Raw genomic sequence first — 19,699 nt, 5'->3', positions numbered from 1 at the left:
CTGCTGGGGTTGGACCCCAGCACCTTCCCACTGTGATCACAGCCCTGCCCTGTACCTGCTAGTGCCTTATCCCCAGCAGTGAGGGCCTTGTCAGCCTGCAGGATGGATTCCTTTGTTGCAGCCTGTGACTGCTTGAAGTTCTGGAAGACCTCCATTGCCTGAGGAAACAAGGAGCATAGACTCTTCTAGCTGGGAAATTATTGTTCAACAAAACTGAAAAATTGACCCTGTAAAGTGGTCATCTTCCTTAGGATCCCACAATGGTTCCCTTCATTCCATGGCCACAGTAAGAAATCCAATCACTTTAGTTAGAATAAAACTCTTTTTGGCAACCTCTTTCCTAGCTCTATAGTCCTGTCCTAATGTCAGCCACCACCCACCTCAGGTTATAGACAACCAGAATTATGTGCAGTTCTACAAACACTCCTCTTCAACTGTTCCCAGTATTTGCACATTATTTTTCTTCTGACTGGATTCTCATCTACCCTTTCTTCACTCATAGCATCTATTGATACTTCAACTTGTAGCTTCTACTGCCTCTTCCAGGAAGCTTTGCTAAACTTCCTTGAGATTTGACTGGATGCTACATACATATACCTACCTGCCACCTTCACCACTTAACGGCTGTGTGTTCTTGGGTCACTTATTAGCTTCTCAGTGCATATCATTTCTCAATTGTATGATAGGGATGACAGTAGTACCTAAAATCATACTATTCTGAAGACTGAATTGATAATCAAAACAGAGCCCCTAAGAATATACTTGGTTTAAAAAGTGTGTGCTCAATATATACTTGCCATCATCAACAGCATTTTTATCACTATTAGTGTATTCCTGTAAGATAGCCATTATCCCCCACATCCAATTGACTATTTATATTTCCTTTTTAGGTAATATCCTAAGCTTCTTGAGAATATTGTTTTTTAAATTATGTATCTGTTATACACAGTGCAAAACTATTACATTGTTTCATAAAGAAAGGCATGTTCTCTTTTATCTACATTCCTGATAATAAATCTTATATATGGGAAAATGACTTCTTATTTATTTGGGTATTTAAGTAATTGTGGATATAGAAGATAAAGATGTACAGATATCACCATGCTTTGCTCTCTCTTCACAAATGGCCCTATGATCGTAGATTTTTAAAAGAATGCACAAAGACTCTGTGACCTCCTCTGTTGGTCTTCCGCCCTCTTTTTATTGCTCACCTTCACTCCTTTCCTGGGCACCATGTTATAGGACTGTTCAAGTTTGTCTATTGCTTCTAAGTAGAGCTTGTATCCATTAGGCACAGAGAACATTCCTCTTGAAATACTTTCCATCAGGGATTCTGAAAGCTGCTTAAGCTGAGCCTGGCAATATTTTCCAGATGCATCTTCATTCTGCAGCAAGAAATACTCCTTCTTTTTCTCTATGATGTCCTGCCAGGGAATATTGAGAAGTACAAAGAAAAGAGGCTCTTAGAAGGGAAGACCCCACTCTGATCCTCTTGGAAGAAACAGGTGGTCTGGAGAATGGAATCACAGAGCAGCATCAAGAAGCTAATTTAGTCTCAGTTAAGATCAATTCTTTGGGTGACCTGTGGGAATTTCCTTAATTCTCTTGCATTCAGGATGAAAATTTGTGAAATGATGAGGAGGTTTGTAGACACAAACTCCATGGTTCCTTTATTTTTTAAATTGAGTTATAATTGAGATATTACATTATATTAATTTCAGATGTACAACATAATGATTTGATGTTTGCATACATTGCAAAATGATCACCCCAGTGTCTAGTTATTATCTGTCACCTTATGTAGTAACTAAAATTATTTTTATTTCATGAGAAGTTTTAAGTTAGACTCTGTTAGCCAATTCCAAATATGCAATCCAGTATTATCAACGGTTTCTTTATCAGTCATAGTATTGACAGAGGTCCATCCATTGACAATGAGAAATGGAAAATTCAATATGACTGGAAGTAGTCTTTCCTCTTCAAATTTGGATTGCTATATGTAAAAATACATACACATTAAATAAACTGTACACTAATGAAGTAAGTGGTCACTGAACAGAGTTTTGAACTCCTCATGAATTATTTCAATGAGGGTTTAATTGTGCAAAATTATAGAAACAGTAATTTTTTTTATATACTTGAAAAATTACAATCCTGTTGGTTTTCTTCTTATGAAGTGAGAGGTTTTATTTGTTTTTTTGTTTGTTTGTTTGTTTTTAATCGTCACCCAAGGATATTTTCCCATTGATTTTTTAAAAAGAGATTGGAAGGAGGGGGAAGAGACAGAGAGAAACATCAATGTGAGAGCGATACATTGATTGGGAATCAAACCTGGGACCCTTCAGTCCATGGACGAATGCTCTATCCACTGAGCCAAACTGACTAGGGTGTGAAGTGAGAGTGTTGTAACTTATAGGATGCTCAATGACAAATTCAAAGACAAGATGAATGTGCTTATGTTAAATAGAATTATGTTGTCCTCAAGAGTTCTCTATCCTGGTTTCCATACACTACAGTCCCTAGGGCTGTGAATATACTGAATATTGATCCATGATTAGATTATTATATGGCACAGGTTGACATTAAGAAGTGGAGATTACTCAAGTGTGCATACCTAAATACATCAGCTCTTTAAAAGAAGTTTTCTCCAGTTGGTGGCAGAGAGTTGTAGTCAAAGATATTAGAAACAAGATAAGGATACAATGCACTATTGCTGCTTTGAATATGTACAAGCAGTTCCCATGAACCTCCTTATGATATGTTAGTTTCAGGTGTACAACATTTCCATCTTGTTTTCCGCTTTTGATACTCAGAGCAGAGCACCCATACATCTTGTGACAGGAACTCAACTGAAGAATTGTGAACTAATAAATGTGGTTTTGCTATAACTGGTTTGGCTCAGTGGATAGAGTGTTGGCCTGACTGAAAGGTCCCAGGTTCAATTCCGGTCAAGGGCATGTACCTTGGTTGTGGGCACATCCCCAGTGGGAGGTGTTATGGAGGAGGCTGATCGATGTTTCTCTCTCATCGATGTTTCTAACTCTCTATCTCTCTCTCTTCCTCTCTGTAATAAATCAATAAAATATATTTTAAAAAATATGTGCTTTTTGCAAACTGCTAATAAGCACACATTAATTTGTTTTGCCATAATAGAAATAAGGAGCCAATTGTTCAGATAAAGAATAAATGTTAGTCTATAGACCACTATAGACTATAGTCAATCACATGAATTTAAGCTCTTTTACAATGGAAAATTCATGAACTATGGGTCAAAAAAGGACTATCTGGGCATCAATCCAGAAGAACAGGAATGAGGAAGATATATGCTAAGGCATATTACCGTAAGTTTTTCCTGGAACCCCTGCTTTTCATCCATAATGGAGCGCTCCATGAAGATCTCAAGGGCTTCCTTCTCACAAACTGCGTGCAGGTCCAGCAGCTCCTGCATTGTGTCTGTGGGGAAGCTCACTCTCTGGGCCATCTGCTCGCTATAGTGGTCAGCTGCCTTCTGCATGGCTGCTGAGTTTTCACGCTCAGCCAGAGTTGTCACTGCATTTTCCAAACAAGGCACTGCTCCACCATTGATGGCATCCACATAGGCCTTTCCCAGAATCCCTAGCCCTGAATGATACATGATATTCAGGAAATGGACAGGAAGTCCTCACTCATGCTTTACAAACTTTAGAGATCAGCATTCTAACAGTAACAAAAATTTTATTGAAATGAAAATTTCTGGCTTCTCTTTTTCTTTTCCTCCTTATCTTCTTCCTTGTTTCCTCTTCCTTTTTCTTCCACAAATCCACTTCTTTATAATAACGTCACTATGTCTCCTATACACTTTCCCTTTTATGGTTCTCACATTTATCACAGGATAACATAAACTTAAAGATCTCAGCCAATATTTTCAAGAGTCTCCTAGATACATTTCCCAATTGAAATAAAATTAAAGAGAGTTTATTTTATAGGTTAATAGATTATTTGTGGGAAAATTTTTCCAATGAAAATTTATTTTAAAAAATCCTCAAGAATTCCAGGAATCTAAGCCCTATATTTGGTTTAATATTTGTATGTCTGCCCAGGTGGAATATCTGTGAAACTAGTCCTGCACATAAGGCTATAGTTAACTTTTCTTCTCAAACTCTAATGAGCATTCAGAGCCTTATGTTCTGCTATACACTTTTTCTATCTGGTGTAAATTCTCAAAATATCTTGTGTATCCTCAACAAGACACACTCATCTCATTGGCTTTCTCATCATCATGCAGATTCCTCTCCTTAACAGCAGCATGTGCTTATGTCATTAGTGTATTAGTTTCATGAGACACAGTAGGTTTCAACAATCCTTCATATTGGGAAACTTTTATGAAAAAACATGCATTTTTATGTGTGGCATATATCTATGCCTTTTCACATCACATAGAGAAGGGAACAAAACTGCTGAAAACCCTAAGTACAATCACACACAATGAACTGCAGAGAAACATGCTGTAACAAAGGAGACTCACGATTTCCAGTGACAATGATTCCCTCTCTGAGAGCCTTGGTTTTTGCTTCTGTGAAGATATAGTTACAGAAATTTTTGAATTTCTCCTGGAAACTGCACTCTAGTTGGTTTTCTGACACCCCATCCATACGGTGTAATAATTTTTTGTCAGTTGTAGGCCGGTCAAAGGTAAAGCACTTTCGCTTTGGAAAGAATTTCCTGATATACTTTCTTGGGATGTTGGCTTGCTGGATTTTGGGATCCTCCCCTGTAGAGAAGAAAAAAGAACGGTTATTGGTGAGATAGTCTTCAGAAAAGAACGTTCATTTCCATGGTGCTTGCATATCTTCTATTTAATCATCAAAATCAACATAATGATAATCTTCCCCAAACACAGATTTGTGAGTGTGTGCGTGTGTGTGTGTGTGTGTGTCCATCCAGAACCAGGAGTAAAAGAAGTACTTCTGAGGAAGAAGAGGAAGTAGTTATTCCATCTGAAGAAACTTATGATTGTTTTTCTTAGTCTTTCCATGATTTCCAATGGCTTGACTATTTATTATATATTTTTGAATGATAGGTTAATCCCCAAAATTTTCAGAAATACTCTTGATATTATAGTCCTCATGTCAGAAATATAATGTGGGCTCTAAAGTAAGAGTAAAATATTTCCTGGTAGATATATGAAATTTATTATGTTTCTAGGAAAAATATGATGATGAGGACAGACAATAATAAGAACAACTTCTAATAATCAGAGTAAAAAATACACACAATTGGGGTGGGGCTTGGGTGGGGAGAGATTAACCAGGGAATTTACATACATGCACATATGTATAGCCCATGGACACAGAAAATAGAGTGGTGAAGGCAATAGAGGGGTGGGTGTGGGGTGGAGGGGGTCAATGGCAAAAACAAACAAACAAAAACAAACAGGACATCTGTAATACTTTCAACAATAAAGATTAGAAAAACTAAAGCAGAAATTCCTAACTTGGTATTGACAGATAAAATTATGTGCTCCCATAAACTCCATGATGTGTGCATATGAGAGAGAGGGGGAGGGGAGAGAGAAAGAGGAAGAGAGAGAATGAGTGTGCATTACAAATTTGCTTGGGGAGAATTTATATGGTTTGCAAGGGAATCTTTGATCACACAAATGTTCAGAAAATCTCCAATAAATGGATTTGAATGAGGAAAAAAGCCTATCTAATGAAAGAGTAATATGTAAATTGACCATCACTCCAACACACAAGATGGCCACCCCCATGTGGTCAAAGATGGCTACCCCCATGTGGACACAAGATGGCCAGCAGGGGAGGGCAATTATGGGTGATCAGGCCTGCAGAGGAGGGCAGTTGGGGGGGACCCAAACCTGCAGGGGATGGTAGTTATGGGTGTCCAGGCCTGCAGGGGAGGGCAGTTGGGAGGGACCAGGCCTTAAGGGGAAGGCAATTGGGGATGACTAGGCCGGCAGGAGTGGGCAGTTAGGGCAACCAGGCTGGCAAGGGAGGCAGTTAGGGGTGACTGGGCCAGCAGGGGAGGACAGTTGTGGGTGACCAGGCCTGTAGGGGAGGACAGTTAGGGCTGACCAGGCCTGCAGGGGAGGGCAGTTGGGGGTGACCAAGCCTGCAGGGGAGGGCAGTTGGGGATGACCAGGCTTGCAAGGAAGGGCAGTTAGGGGCAATTGGGCCAGCAGGAGAGCAGTTAGGCTTCAATCAGGCTGGCAGGGGGAGTAGTTAAGGGGTGATCCGGTGGCAGGCAGAAGTGGTTAGGGGAAATCAGGCAGGCAGACAGGCGAGCGGTTGGGAGCCAGCAGTCCTGGATTGTGAGAGGGATGTCCGACTGCCTGTTTAAGCCTGATTCCACCAGGATCGGGCTTAAACGGGCAGTTGAACATCCCTCGAAGGGTCCCAGATTGGAGAGGGGGCAGGGTGGGTTGAGGGACACCCGCCCCATGCATGAATTTTGTGCACTGGGCCTCTAGTACAATATAAATATGCTCAGAGACTTTTTAGCAGATAACATCGACAAGTAAGGTTAACCTAATGTCACTTGGAGACTTCACCTCTTCCCTATATCAGATTATATTGATCATGATAATGTCACATAGAGTAATTCTGGGCATATATCAACTGTTCAATAAATGATTTTAAAATGAATAAATAAATGATTAAATTAGCAAAAATGGACATGCTTCTAGGTACCACTCATTTTCGCCTTGGCTAAATGTATTCTGTATAATGAATGTGTTATATGAACGTGATAATAGGCCATGGAATGAAGAGAGTGATGTTATAACAATGAGATAATGAAGGATTTGGCAGTCTTACTGGAAGGATATGTTAAATTGTGGGAAACATATACATATATACATATGATATAACTATACAGGCTATTAAAAGAGGCTATATAAAATATATTTACAAAATGAAGTCACTTGATAACTTTGTGATTCTGAGTTAACCATCATTCACAGTGATGGGCATTTTTCTATAAATAGAAGCAAAGGAACACTAAACTTAATCAGAAACACAAGTATTTGAGCCTTAGGAAATCTTAGCACTGGTTGTTATCCTCAAAACTTTTTCATGGTGTCAAATTTCCTAAAATCTTTGGTCTAATATTGTGTTCTCCTTTTCCTCAGCCAGCTTAAATCCTGGTCACTGGACTATTTTTAGTAATAATAACAATTGAAACCATACCCATCTGTCACACATAATACCATTAGCATGGGCCTCAGTGCAATAAAAAATAAAGATTATATTGACCTTAAGTGCTGAATGACAGGGCTCAGTTAATCTCACCTCCTATTGAGCCCTCTACCACCCAGACCATCCCCTGGTACCTGGAACCAACTTCAAGGCATTCTCCAGGTATTCATCTTCACTGATGGTGCGTCCATCAAACTCCAGCTCCAGCGTGAAATCCCGTACAGTCCAAACAAAGTCTGGAAAGAAACTTGCAAACTCGGCTGAGTCATCTCCTTCAGCAGAGCTGGGAGATGACTTTGTCCTGATTAGCTTTGTTAGTTCAGTCACATAGCTGAGATCTTAGCTAAGGAATGAGAAGTGCACCATGCCAAAATTTCCAGATCTCACCCAGAAATCATTTTTATTAACATTCCCATTCACTCTGTGTCCCTTTTTCCTCAATCATGAATATTGACACAAGGAAAAGCAACAACAAAAGAGTCCCAGCTATTTTCCCATAGCCTCCATGACACATGGTGGTTGGGTTCCTGGAAGGATACTGCAGCTGCTCCAGGGCCTGGTGGTTGATGGTGCTCATGCTGTTGTAGACAAACATGCTGCTCAGAAGCACAGCCAGGGCAAAGATCCATGAGTCGTTTTTTGAGTCGCCCTAGAAAGTGTATTACAGCAGGGTATTAGGTACCTACTGTTCAATCACCCATTCAGTTGTTCATGCACTATGTCAGCAATATTACAACTGAACAATAGGGCAAATAACATATACTGTGATGACAGTGCTAAATTTAAACCTCATTTTTGGATTTTTACATCGACTTCTCTCAAGGTCTGAGTTCTTTAGCAATTAAAAGAACTGAATGACACTAAACATGTGTGTCAAATGTTTAAAACAGTTCCAAGAACATAGATGTATGCAATGATAAGTGCATAATGATTTCTTTGCAACTTTCTCTTGATCATGATGAGCTTAGTGACACAAATGCTACTCAATTAAATTCACTAATTTCTCATTGTGCATCTAAAAAATGCCAGATACCATGTTTAGTTTTGTGGATATAAAGTTTCATAGGGCAATCTCTGACCTCCAGAGATGACTTCCTGGAGGTGCATATACACATGGTAACATGTAAATGCATCCAAGGTGATCAACTCTGCCAGGAGTGCAACCCAATGTTATAACATAAAAGACAAAGGGGGAATGTAAAACCCAGAAAATGTACTCTCTGATTTCAGGCAAAAAGGGATTATGTCTGAATGAGATACAATTCTATTAGGTTGAAAGTAGCTGGGCTTTAAAGAATGTGCAGAATGTGGAACTGTGTAAAGAAAGAGATCATGTAGATGGAAGGATCTAGAGAAGCCAATCAGAATAGTCATAAAGTGTATTCAAACAAAGGTATAACATGTTATTTTATTTGATTGAAGTATTGGCTATGTATGTGGTAGGAATAGATGATGAGTTTGAACATAACATACAGGTTAAATCATGAATGATGTTTCAATAGAACTGGATACTGCTAAAAACACTAGAGTTCCAAGGACAGTATGTACTTTGGCTTCTGTCAGATGACAAGTAGTTATGCTTTGGCTCCTTTAAAATGTAATTAGCTAAAAAGAAGAAGGTTTATGTAAACTATAATGTGTTAGCAATCAATATATCATCTAGGGTTTACACTGAGGTGACTACTGAGTACTTTAAATTTGAATTATGCTAATAAGCCAACCAGATAAAGACAAGTAGCACACGATTTCATTCCTATGTGAAACCTAATGAACAAAATGAACTAACAATCAAAATAGAAACAGACTGCTTGGTCGGTATTGCTCAGTGGTTGAGCATTGACCTAGGAACTAAGAGGTCACTGGTTTGATACCCAATCAGGACACATGCCCGGGTTGCGGGCTCAATCCCCCAGTAGGGGTCATGCAGGAGGCAACCGGTCTATGACGTTTCTCTCTCATCCCTCTCCTTTCCTCTCTCTCTAAAAACCAATAAAAAAAACATATAAAAATAGAGACAGACACATAGATAGAGAGCAGGCTGACAGGAGTGTGTGTTTGTGTGTGTGTGTGTGTGGGGGGGGTGTATTGAGAAAAATGAGGATATTGAGCAAAAAAGAAAAAAAAAGAGAAATAACTCATGGACAGGAACAGTGTTGTGATTGCCAGTGGAGTGGGTTGAGAGAATTTGGAGGAGGGTATAGGGGGAATAAATGATGATGGACAGACACTTGACTTTGAAATGGTAAACTCACAATATAGTATACAGGTAATGTGCTGTAGAATTATGCACCTGAAACCTGTATAATTTTGAGTATATAATGTCACCCCAATAAATTCAATTAAAAATTAATATTAAAATTCAGAATTTAATTCCCTCCCTCCCCCTATTATTTTTGCAGTAATGAAGCCAAAGACCACTATGCTACTATCATTTTAGACTCTGGCTAATACAAATAAGGACACAAGATTGACTGCAAATAACACAGCAAAGACAAAATACATTAAAATATCCCATTTATGTATATTTTTGGTGGGTCTATAGCTCCTTGGTCGGCAAACTGCGGCTCTTTGGCCCCTTGAGTGTGGCTCTTCCACAAAATACCACATGCGGGCACGCGTACAGTGCGATTGAAACTTTGTGGCCCATGTGCAGAAGTCGTTTTTTGGCCTGGGCTAGTCTATTTTGAGGAAGTACTGTTGATATTTGGCTCTGTTGACTAATGAGTTTGCTGACCACTGGTCTAGCTCATGAATTTATAGAAGTCAGGCAGAAATTCATCTCTAAAGCCCAGAGACTTGGACTAAAACCTTAATGTATGTATCTGGGGTAGCTGCCATGTTTTTGAATATTATTTAAATAGTAGAGGCCCGATTCATGAAGATTTGAGCAAGAATAGACCTTCCTTCCCCTGGCTGCTGGCACCGGCTTCCCTCTGGCACCCAGAATCCGGGCTGCTTCGCTCTGGCTGTTGCTGCCACCCACCAGGACTAGGGCTACTTTGCTCCTGCCACTGCCAGGCACCTGGGACCCGGGCTGCTTTGCTCCAGCTGCTGCCAGGCATCTGGGATTGGGACTGCTTTGCTCTGGCTGCTGCTGCCACCCACCAAGAGTGTGCTCCGAGTCAAGCGCCTCAGCCACTTGGAGCATGCCCCGACCCCTGATGTGTGTCCTCTGGGGCTGGGGGCAGCACGCAGTCCCCTCCCACCCATCTGCGCACGCAGCTCCTCCTGAGCAGTCGTGATGCCTGGCTAATTTGCATATTACCACTTTATATATATAGATGTTATTCTACTGAAATGCCATTTTCATGTTTCCTACCTTCAAACCCATTAATCACACACACCTTAACTGGTGGAGTACATTGATCCCATAATTATAGCTTCCTCCTGGATATTTTTTGTATCCTGAAGGCTGGTTAAAAATGTCACTCCTTGTATCCATGGTATCTGGTACTGATAACACTGCATATTTCTTATCTCACAAGGCTCTGGGCCTTTTCCTCAATCATGCATATCTATAGTGGTTAACACAAAACCCTAGAATTTAGAATAAGTGTTTGTTATCTTGTACCTTTTAACCAACTATAAAAATCAGAACGTCTATACCTAATAAGGACAGTATTGAGTTTCCAAGAAAGTAAATTCAAGAAAACAAAATTTAACCTCATTATTCTTAACTGGATCTGTAGTTTACAGAAATATTTTATAAAAGATGAATTGAGGTTGAAAATTAAAATGTATGTGAATTATCAAAAACAAATAAGACTCTTTGCCTTACCTTTTCCACATCGCCCAGGCCCTCAGTGTCCAGAAGGACCAGAGTGTGGTTGGGCTTGGAGGGGTGTGGTACACACCACATCCAGATGCCCTTGGTTTCAGACCGCACTGTGGAGCCCAGACAGAATCCTGCAAAGTTAGAGGAGAAAGAGTATAGAGTAAGAGCAGATAGTCCAGGCTGCCCATAGGTTACAATGGTTAAACTTGTCAGAATGTGAGTGCCAGGCTGGGAGGAAGGTTGCTTTTATTTCAGCAAGGACAGCCTATCCAACCTTTATACATGTTCAGAACCTTTTCAAGAAACACTCTGTGCTCCCTATTCACTTCAAACTATCAATGGTTCAAGCAATGTCACATTTCAGAATTACTATAACCTCTATTGACCTTTATATTTTTTTCTGACATTGATGAGTTCCCTTGTCCTTCAGGTTCCGGTAGAGTTCCACCAGAGTGAGGCACCAGCACGAGACTAGAAGTCCGGCATGTGTTCTCCTGGCTTCCCCTTAGTGAGCCATGGTGTCCTAGTGCCTCTGTTCCTCTCAGTGGGTCACAGCCCTTTCATTTAGCTCCATCCACAAGTGCTGGTCTTTGCCACATTCTGGTTTCACTCTTTGCTTGGCTGTTCAGGCTATAGGAGTGACTACAGTTTCCTGGCTATTGCTTTTGCCACCCTCTCGGTGCTTCCTCATCTCTAATTAGTTCTCTGTGACCTGCTTATGACCTTATATGAGTCTCTCTATTAAACATTCTTCAGTTACCCCTAGAGAGGTTCTTGTGTTCCTGCTAGGACATAGATTGATAATTAGCTTTGTTGGATTTTCCTTCCCTTTTATTCCTGTATTTTTCTTATTTCTTTTCTCCTTTTCAAGGAAATGATGTTTTGTTTTGTTTCCCGCCTGCCTCAGGTGGGGATATAATGGAAGTGGAGGCAGAAAATAACTGTGAAAGGTGCTAGCTCCTCTTTCAAAAGGCTTAAACCAATAGGTGGAGAGCATGCAATTGGTATATCCAAGAACCTGTGCCTGATATATCTTGTTTAATAGTTCAACATTTTTAACATCTGCCATAGTCCAATGTTTTCTCCAATGGGGAAGTGTTATCCCCTGATGATTGGTCTAGAATTTCTCTATAGGAAAGACCAAGACAAAATGTTTTGTTAGAAACAAATGGGGGGGGGGGAAAGGAGAAATAAATGGGAAAGATTGTAAAGCAAAAAGGAGAGAGGGAGAAAAAAGAAAAGGGCGAGGAGTGAGACAAAAAGAAAGAGACACAGTGAGAGAAAGACAATGAGAGATATTTCTAGGAATCACTGGAGTTCAGTGTATTGAGGTTTAACCCAAAATGGTGCTGAGCTTATGAGACACAGAGGAAGATATTTGAAAATTAAAGTGGTGTGTAGCCCTAGCTGGTTTGGCTTAGTGGATAGAGCATCCACCTGAGGACTGAAGAGTCCTGGGTTTGATTCCAGTCAAGGGCAATGTCTGCATTGTGGGCTCGATCCCCAGTAGGGGGCGTGCAGGAGGCAGCCAATCAGTGACTCTCTCAAATCATTGATATTTCTATCTCTCTCCCCTCTCTCCCTTCCTCTCTGAAATGAATAAAAATATATTTTTAAAAAATGGTGTGTGGTCTTCATAAAGAGAAATGAAGTACAGAAATGAGTTATAAGCAGATTACTCTAAAAATCAGTATGAACCAAAAGGGGCAACCTAATAAGAAAGAAAAATGACTTTAAGAAATAGAAACTGCAAAGAGTAAATTAATATGTGAAAAGATGCTCAAACTTTTTTATAATAAGGAAAATATATGCACCTATATAAGTCACCAGATAATCAAATTTTAAACGTCCTTTACCAAATTTTTATGACATGGTGGAGAAGTCTCAATTACTGCTAATAGACATATGCATTGCATATAAAGTTTGAAAAGCTGTTTGAAAATATCTAGAAAGGCTGACAACATATATACTCCATGACTGAGCAATTTTATTTCTGGGTCTGTCACACAAGGTAAGTTTGTGTATTTGTGCACCAGGATATACAATTGAGGAGGTTCATATCAGCATCATTCAAAAAAGTAAAAAAAAAAACTAGAAACAAAACCAATGTTCATCAACAAAAACTGGATAAATAAATTATAGTGTCTTCTCACAATAGCATACTATAAAATAGTGAAAATAAATAAATTACAGATACATATAACAAACTTGATAAAACTTAAATTTTCTGTTGAGCAAAAGAAGCAAGGTTCCAAAGGATACCTGAATGGACTTTCCTTTATATAATATTTAAGCTATTCTTACAAATGCATACACAGCTTGTAAAACCACTTTTAAAAGGAAGAGTGAAAGCATGCTCCATGAAAATCAAAACATTGGTGAGCTCTAGTGAGGTGTCAGAGGGTACATCTGTTGGCCGCTTGATACTGAGCACTTAGAACAGTGCCCAGCACATGGTAGGTGCTCAGAGAATGTATGCAGTTAATGAGAAACCAATCACTCTGGAACTCCACGTATCTTCTCTGGCCACTTCTCATCTCCTGCATATCCCATTCTGTCTCTACTTACCCCCATATGTTCATATTCTCAAAGCTCCATCATCAGGATTTTGTTTTGCTCATTCTATTCCTTTTAAGCATCACATGGGCAAGGGTGTATTAGGGTTTGTTTAAAGATCAATATGATAATGTACATAAGGAATATTTTCCAGGCCTTGCACACTAGGCTAAATATGTATCTTTTAGAAACATACAAAATGTAGGAATCTGACTTATAAGTTGTACACATACTGGTAGAGAGCTGACAAGCATGTGACTTAATGTAACCATTAGATATGACTTCTGGACCTTGTGTTGTACTGAGTTGTTGCTCTGGGTTACAGCTCACTATGGCCTCTGGAAACACCATGATGGACCCCATCTGTCTGGTGGAAAATCAGAATAATCAGCTGACAGTAAATCCAACAGCACTGGAGATTCTAGACAAGATCTCTCAGCCTGTGGTGGTGGTGGCCATCGCAGGTCTGTATCGGACAGGAAAATCCTACCTGATGAACCGCCTGGCAGGACAGAACCATGGTGAGTGTTGTTCTGGGGCGGGGGCCATTAGCTGGGAGACTATGATATCACAGACTGATCATGCCTCCTTCAGGGTCATCTTAAAAAAAAGCCTAACTTCTTCCACTGAAAAAGGTTCTAACAGCCACCACCAAATAAATATCCTAAACCCCGCTGTTCCACAAAATCCCACTCTTTGAGCCAGTAACAAGGGGTTCCCCAACTTAATCCAAAGATCCACCCATTATTCTTGATCCCATCCACTCTTTCTGCTGAGGAGCTCAGCTCCAACAATTATTCCCTTCTCTCTCATTACTTTTGCCCTAAACTTAAGGACCTTTTCAACTAGGACACAAATATTGTTCAACATGTCCTGTTTTTAAAAAGGGATGGAAGGAACAACAGACAGCAGTATATTCTATATATGCCATCTCTCACTTGTTCTACCGTCCAGTTTTTTTCATTGCTAAGCAAAACTTTGCTAAATTATACCCTCTTTTCTGTATCTAGTCTTTTCCAATATGTAAACTATAACACAGAAGAGTGCACAAAACATACACATATACAAAGTTAATAAACATAAAGTGCTCCTCTGTGTAATCACTGTCCATATCAAGAAATAAAACATCACCAGCAAAACAAAACCCTGATGATGGAGCTTTGAGAATATGAACATATGGGGGTAAGTAGAGACAGAATGGGATATGCAGGAGATGAGAAGTGGCCAGAGAAGATACGTGGAGTTCCAGAGTGATTGGTTTCTCATTAACTGCATACATTCTCTGAGCACCTACCATGTGCTGGGCACTGTTCTAAGTGCTCAGTATCAAGCGGCCAACAAAATGGATACCAATTCCTGCTTCGTGGAGCTCTATACTAATGGGAAGAGTCAGACAATACAAAAAACAAATAAGCAGCATGTGTGGTATGTGTATTAGATGATGGAAAGTGCTCAGGAGAAATCAAACAGGAACTGAGAAAGGGAGCACAGGGGCTGCATTCAAACAGAGGATGGTCAGGGAAGGCCTCTCAGAAAAAGAGAAATAAATGTGCTCTGTGACCTTGAGGAGGACATTTGTAGTAAATCCTGGGAGCTGTTGCAGTTGGAAGATGGGAGACTTTGAGAGGAAGAAGAAGACAAAGAATGAGATTCCCTCTCAAAACATCACAATACAGATCTTTATAGGACCCAGATACAGTTATGAATGCAGGAATTTGTTTATTTAATCTAGAATAAAAGAACATTTTTTGTTTCTAGGCTGGCAGGGAAGAGAGGCTGTAGTCAGGGTGTTTTAGGGTATACCCAGAGCTGCCAGAGTCCCACAGCTGAGAAAGGTCCTACTTCACTGTTTCCATCACAGTGGGTGTTTCATGAAATCAAGGGACAGAAAGCAAAGTGATTTGACTGCCCCTTCACTTTCTCAAAGACAATCCTAAACAACATTCATGTGTTCCCTGCTCTCCTAGCTGTGCATTAGAAAAAGTTATTTCTCTGACTTAGTTTGTTTTCCATAAAATGGCAGCATTAAAACAAACAAACAAACACAATGTATTGGTCATTAAGGTCATTAGGAAGATTAAATATATGATAAAATTTATACTGCTCTTAAAATCATTGTGTTGCATACTGAATCCTATGTTAGTATTAATTAAAAAGTGAGTGTCTAAGGGGGTAGGAAGGTAAAGTTCTAAATGAAGGTGTGGATTTGGACTGAACAGTGACATTTCTTAATCCAGAGCAGTCCTGGGATGTTGAAGCACAGATTCTGGAGTGGCTACCAGAGTTCAAATCACTGACTGTCAATGAGACCTTGGAAAAGGAACTTACTCTGTGAGCCTGCATTTTTTTAGTGTGATAGATAAAGCAAGAATTCCTGCCTGACTCATTCCTGTAGGGTCTGGTAACACACAGGGTCTCAAAACTTAATGATTAATGTAGGGCACGTGTTGTTGTTGTATTTGTTAATGAACGTGGGCCTGGAAGAGCTAGCTTAGTGGGAACCTACATATCTTGGGTGCTGCAGACAGGGCACAACTTCTCAGCAGTCCTAGCTCTTCCCTCCCTCACTCCTCCTGCATCTGGCTCCTTCCCATACTGACTGTTCTCTTTGGAAACTAAAAATAATGAAGATATTACATCCAAGCATTTAAGGGTCAGGTTGATTAGAAACCAAATCAAAATGAAAGGAGACCGCCTTTTTTGCTGTTAGAGAAGTAGGTGAGGAATGAATTCATGCCAAGCCAAGGAGAGTTCAGAGGCAGAGTTTCCAGAAAGCAGGAATAAAACTGCTTGAGAGCACAGAGAGGTCAGGTAAACAAAATTTTGGCTTTAGCAATGCACCACAATGAGTTCTTTAAAGATAAACTTTTTAGTAACATAGTGGGACCAAATTCTACTTGTAAGGCTTAAGAAAGAAGTTGGCACTAAGAAATTGGATCTAGTGGATCTGGGCTATGTTTTATTTTATTTTTAAGAAGTTTATTTTAAATTACAGTTGACATTCAATATTGTATAAATTTCAGCATACTACATAGCTGTTAGAGATTTTTATAACTTAAGAAGTGATACCCCTGATAGGTCTAATATCCACCTGGCAGCCTGCATAATTATCACAATATTATTGAGCACATTCCCTAGGCTGTACTTTACATCCCTGTGACAGTTTTATAACTGCCAATTTGTACCCTTAATCCCTTCCTCATTTCACCCAGCCCCATCTTTCCTCCACCTGGCAACCAGAACCTGGGTTACTTCTAAACCAAGAAATCCTCTCTAAAATAAAGCTCATATGTGTGACTAAAATGTATGGTGTTTTCAAAATAAAGTTCTTACCTGTTGTTTCTCCTCAGTGTAGGTTGGAGTGGTTTCTGTCACTTCTCTGTCTTTCACCAGATGGTTGGGCTTTTATTCACCTGTCTGATGTCATGTGACAGTCCGGAATTCCTGAAGACCCATTAATTAGAAGTGAAGTACTTAGAGTAATGTGAAACTGAAAGCACTGAGTACAAAGAACTGATTCAACAACCGTCAAAGGGATTTCTGAAAGCTGTAAAAAAACAGAAGGTACCTGGATTTCACAGAATTTCTTAACTAGTTCAGTTTGACAAAAGCTTTGCTCTTGGAGGGTGTGGTCAACAAAAGGTGGCTCCCTCTTCCTGGTTTCAAACAGGATAAGGTATGTCACTGGGAGAGGCAGGCCACCAGTATTTCTCATGGCCTCCAGCACTGAGTTGCAGAGAACAAATTCCTGGAGGCTTGGGCTCCCCACCTGCACCCAGCCCCACTCATAGAGTGAAGGCTCTAGCTGATGCATAGGTGGGAGGAAGGATGGGGACTGAGGACAGTATAAATACAGATTTCCTCTCCTTTCTCCTCTTAACTGGTTTAAGAAGCAATTGTGTACAACAATATGTATATATTTGTGTTGCACGGCCTATTTCATACTTAAAAGTAGTATATTTAGCAATAGCAGAATAAAGGAGCTAAGTGGTTGCACAGCCTATTGAAATAAGGAGATGACACATGATGTTAATGCGAACTCATAGGAATATAGAGAAGCAGAGATTGTAAGAAAGATAGTTACTATAATAAGCCCTACACATTTATTCTTCCCCTTCAGCCTTTTTAAGAACAGAAAATCATACAAATTGATAAGCATAAAAATGTATTGTTGGGGTTGTTACATATCTATATATATAAAAGGCTAAGTGACAGGCAGACTGGCCGATTAGCCAGTAGGTATGATGTGCACTGACCACCAGGGGGCAGATACTCAATGCAGGAGCTGCTGAGCAATAGCAACTTTGCAGTGTGCCTACTCTGCCTCTGGGGCCCCTTGGGGGATGTTGGAGAGCTAGTTTTGGATCGATCCCCACAGGTCAGGCCAAGGGACCCCACTTGCTGGAGGGACCCCGCTCACTCTGCAGATGCCTTTCAAGCCCCGCCACTGCCCCAGGTGTGGTGGCCAGGGAGGGACCTTAAGAGGTTAGCTCCAGGACACATGCAGCCTTGTCTCACCCAGTTGGGCCCCGCCGGCCACCTACTCTTTCCTATCCTTTCAATGTGCATGAATCTGTGCACTGGACCACTAGCCCTATATAATAAAAACTTATTATGCAAATTGTCCCCTCAACTGAGAGTTCAACTGCTCCCTATGACATTTGCTAACCACCAGGGGGCGGAATATGGTGGGTGTCGGTGATGCAGCTCTGGCAACAGGCAGCAGTGGAGGCACTGCCAGCCTCGATGGGACCCCATGAGAGTGGGACTGCAGCAGGATGGTGGAGCAGGTCAGTGGGCAGCACTAGGCCAAGGCGGGTGCGAGTGGGGACCTGATCACCCCGCCAATTGCCCTGCAGATGGCAGCCAGTGGAGGTGGGGGGGGCGGGGCCACTGCTTGGCAACCCATCTCCCCGCAGATCGTGACCAGCGGCCAGCAGGCCCTGATCACCCGATTGGGGCCAGGCTCTGGGTTGAGATGGGGAACTGGGGTTGAGTGGTGGAGATCACTCTCCCATGGCGCCCGATAGGGGGCTGTGACCTCTTGCAGGCTACCTGGGTGAGGGGGTGATGGGGATGGAGGTGTGGTGAGAATGTGCAGTGTCTGCCGAGCTCACTCTCTCTCCCCCTGCTACCCTCCCTCAGGGTGCCAGTGCTTGCGTGCCAGGGAAGCCCCTGTCCTCAGGTGCTGGGCACCTACTAGGATCCTGTCCTGCACCCCCACGGCCTCTTCTGGATAAGCCAGGTTGCAGCCACCAGGACAGCAGGGGCCAGTTGGGCTCCCCATGGGTTCGCATAAGAGCTGGTCAGCGAGGCCAGCTTGGCGAGAGCGCAGAGGCCCATGGCATCCAGCTGTGCTCACCACATCTCCTATTGGAACTCAGGTGCTGCGACTCAGGTGGAAGGAGGTGTGTGGGGGTCCGGGGGCCCAAATGCTGCCCATGTGCTGCCCAGGGCCCAGAGGTCACCTGAGACCTGCCCTTCCATGCCAGACGTTCACACTTTGATCACCGGCCAGGCCTAGGGACCACACCCGTGCATGAATTTTGTGCACCAGGCCTCTAATATAGATATAATGTGCAATACATATGTAAAATTCATAGCACTAAATGGGGGTAAGAAGGAATAGAGTTATAGAAGTAACCATTCCATATTTCACTGGAATAAACTTAGCATACATTTGAGGTCTATTATTTTTCTTTTTAATTTAATGAATTTATTTGAGTGACATTGGTTAATAAAATTATATTGGTCTCAAGTGTACAATTATATAATACATCATTTGTATATTGTATTGTATGTTCACCACCCAAAGTCAAATCTTCCGTCACCATTTATCCTTTTTTCTCTTTTACCTTTCTATCCCCCTTTGCCTCTGGTAGTCACTATACTGTTGTCTGTATATATGAATTTTTGTGGTTTTTGGCTTAATCTCATCACCCTTTGCACCCAATCTCTCAATCCTCCTCCCCTCTGAGGTCCTGGAGAGTATTATGCTAAGTGAAGTAAGCCTCTCAGAGGAAGACAAATAACATACAATTAAACTTATATGTGGAAACTAATGAACAAAATAAACTAACAAACAAAATAGAAACAGAATCATAGATACAGAGAACAGACTGAAGTATGTTCTGATAAACTATATATATATATACTAGCTCTGTGTCACCACTAA

The 19,699-nt window shown here is 41.0% G+C and overlaps 1 protein-coding gene across 1 annotated transcript; it reads right to left on the bottom strand.

Moving 5' to 3' along the window:
- Positions 1-55: 55 nt before the first annotated feature.
- On the bottom strand, positions 56-11,252 carry LOC102762837 (guanylate-binding protein 7; the record flags this gene model as incomplete). The annotated part of the gene is made up of 8 exons (XM_006770035.1): positions 11,243-11,252; positions 10,972-11,099; positions 7,733-7,842; positions 7,328-7,524; positions 4,505-4,750; positions 3,341-3,621; positions 1,212-1,424; positions 56-158 (listed from the first exon to the last, which is right to left on the bottom strand). Coding segments are annotated over exons 1-8 (1,288 nt in total), but the record flags the coding sequence as incomplete, so codon positions are not given.
- Positions 11,253-19,699: the final 8,447 nt, after the last annotated feature.

This window comes from Myotis davidii, unplaced genomic scaffold (genome assembly GCF_000327345.1).
Source record: "Myotis davidii unplaced genomic scaffold, ASM32734v1 scaffold3164, whole genome shotgun sequence".
Taxonomy (NCBI): Eukaryota; Metazoa; Chordata; class Mammalia; order Chiroptera; family Vespertilionidae; genus Myotis; species Myotis davidii.
Note: the sequence above shows the minus strand (reverse complement) of the source record. Positions and strands in the feature narration are given on the sequence as shown.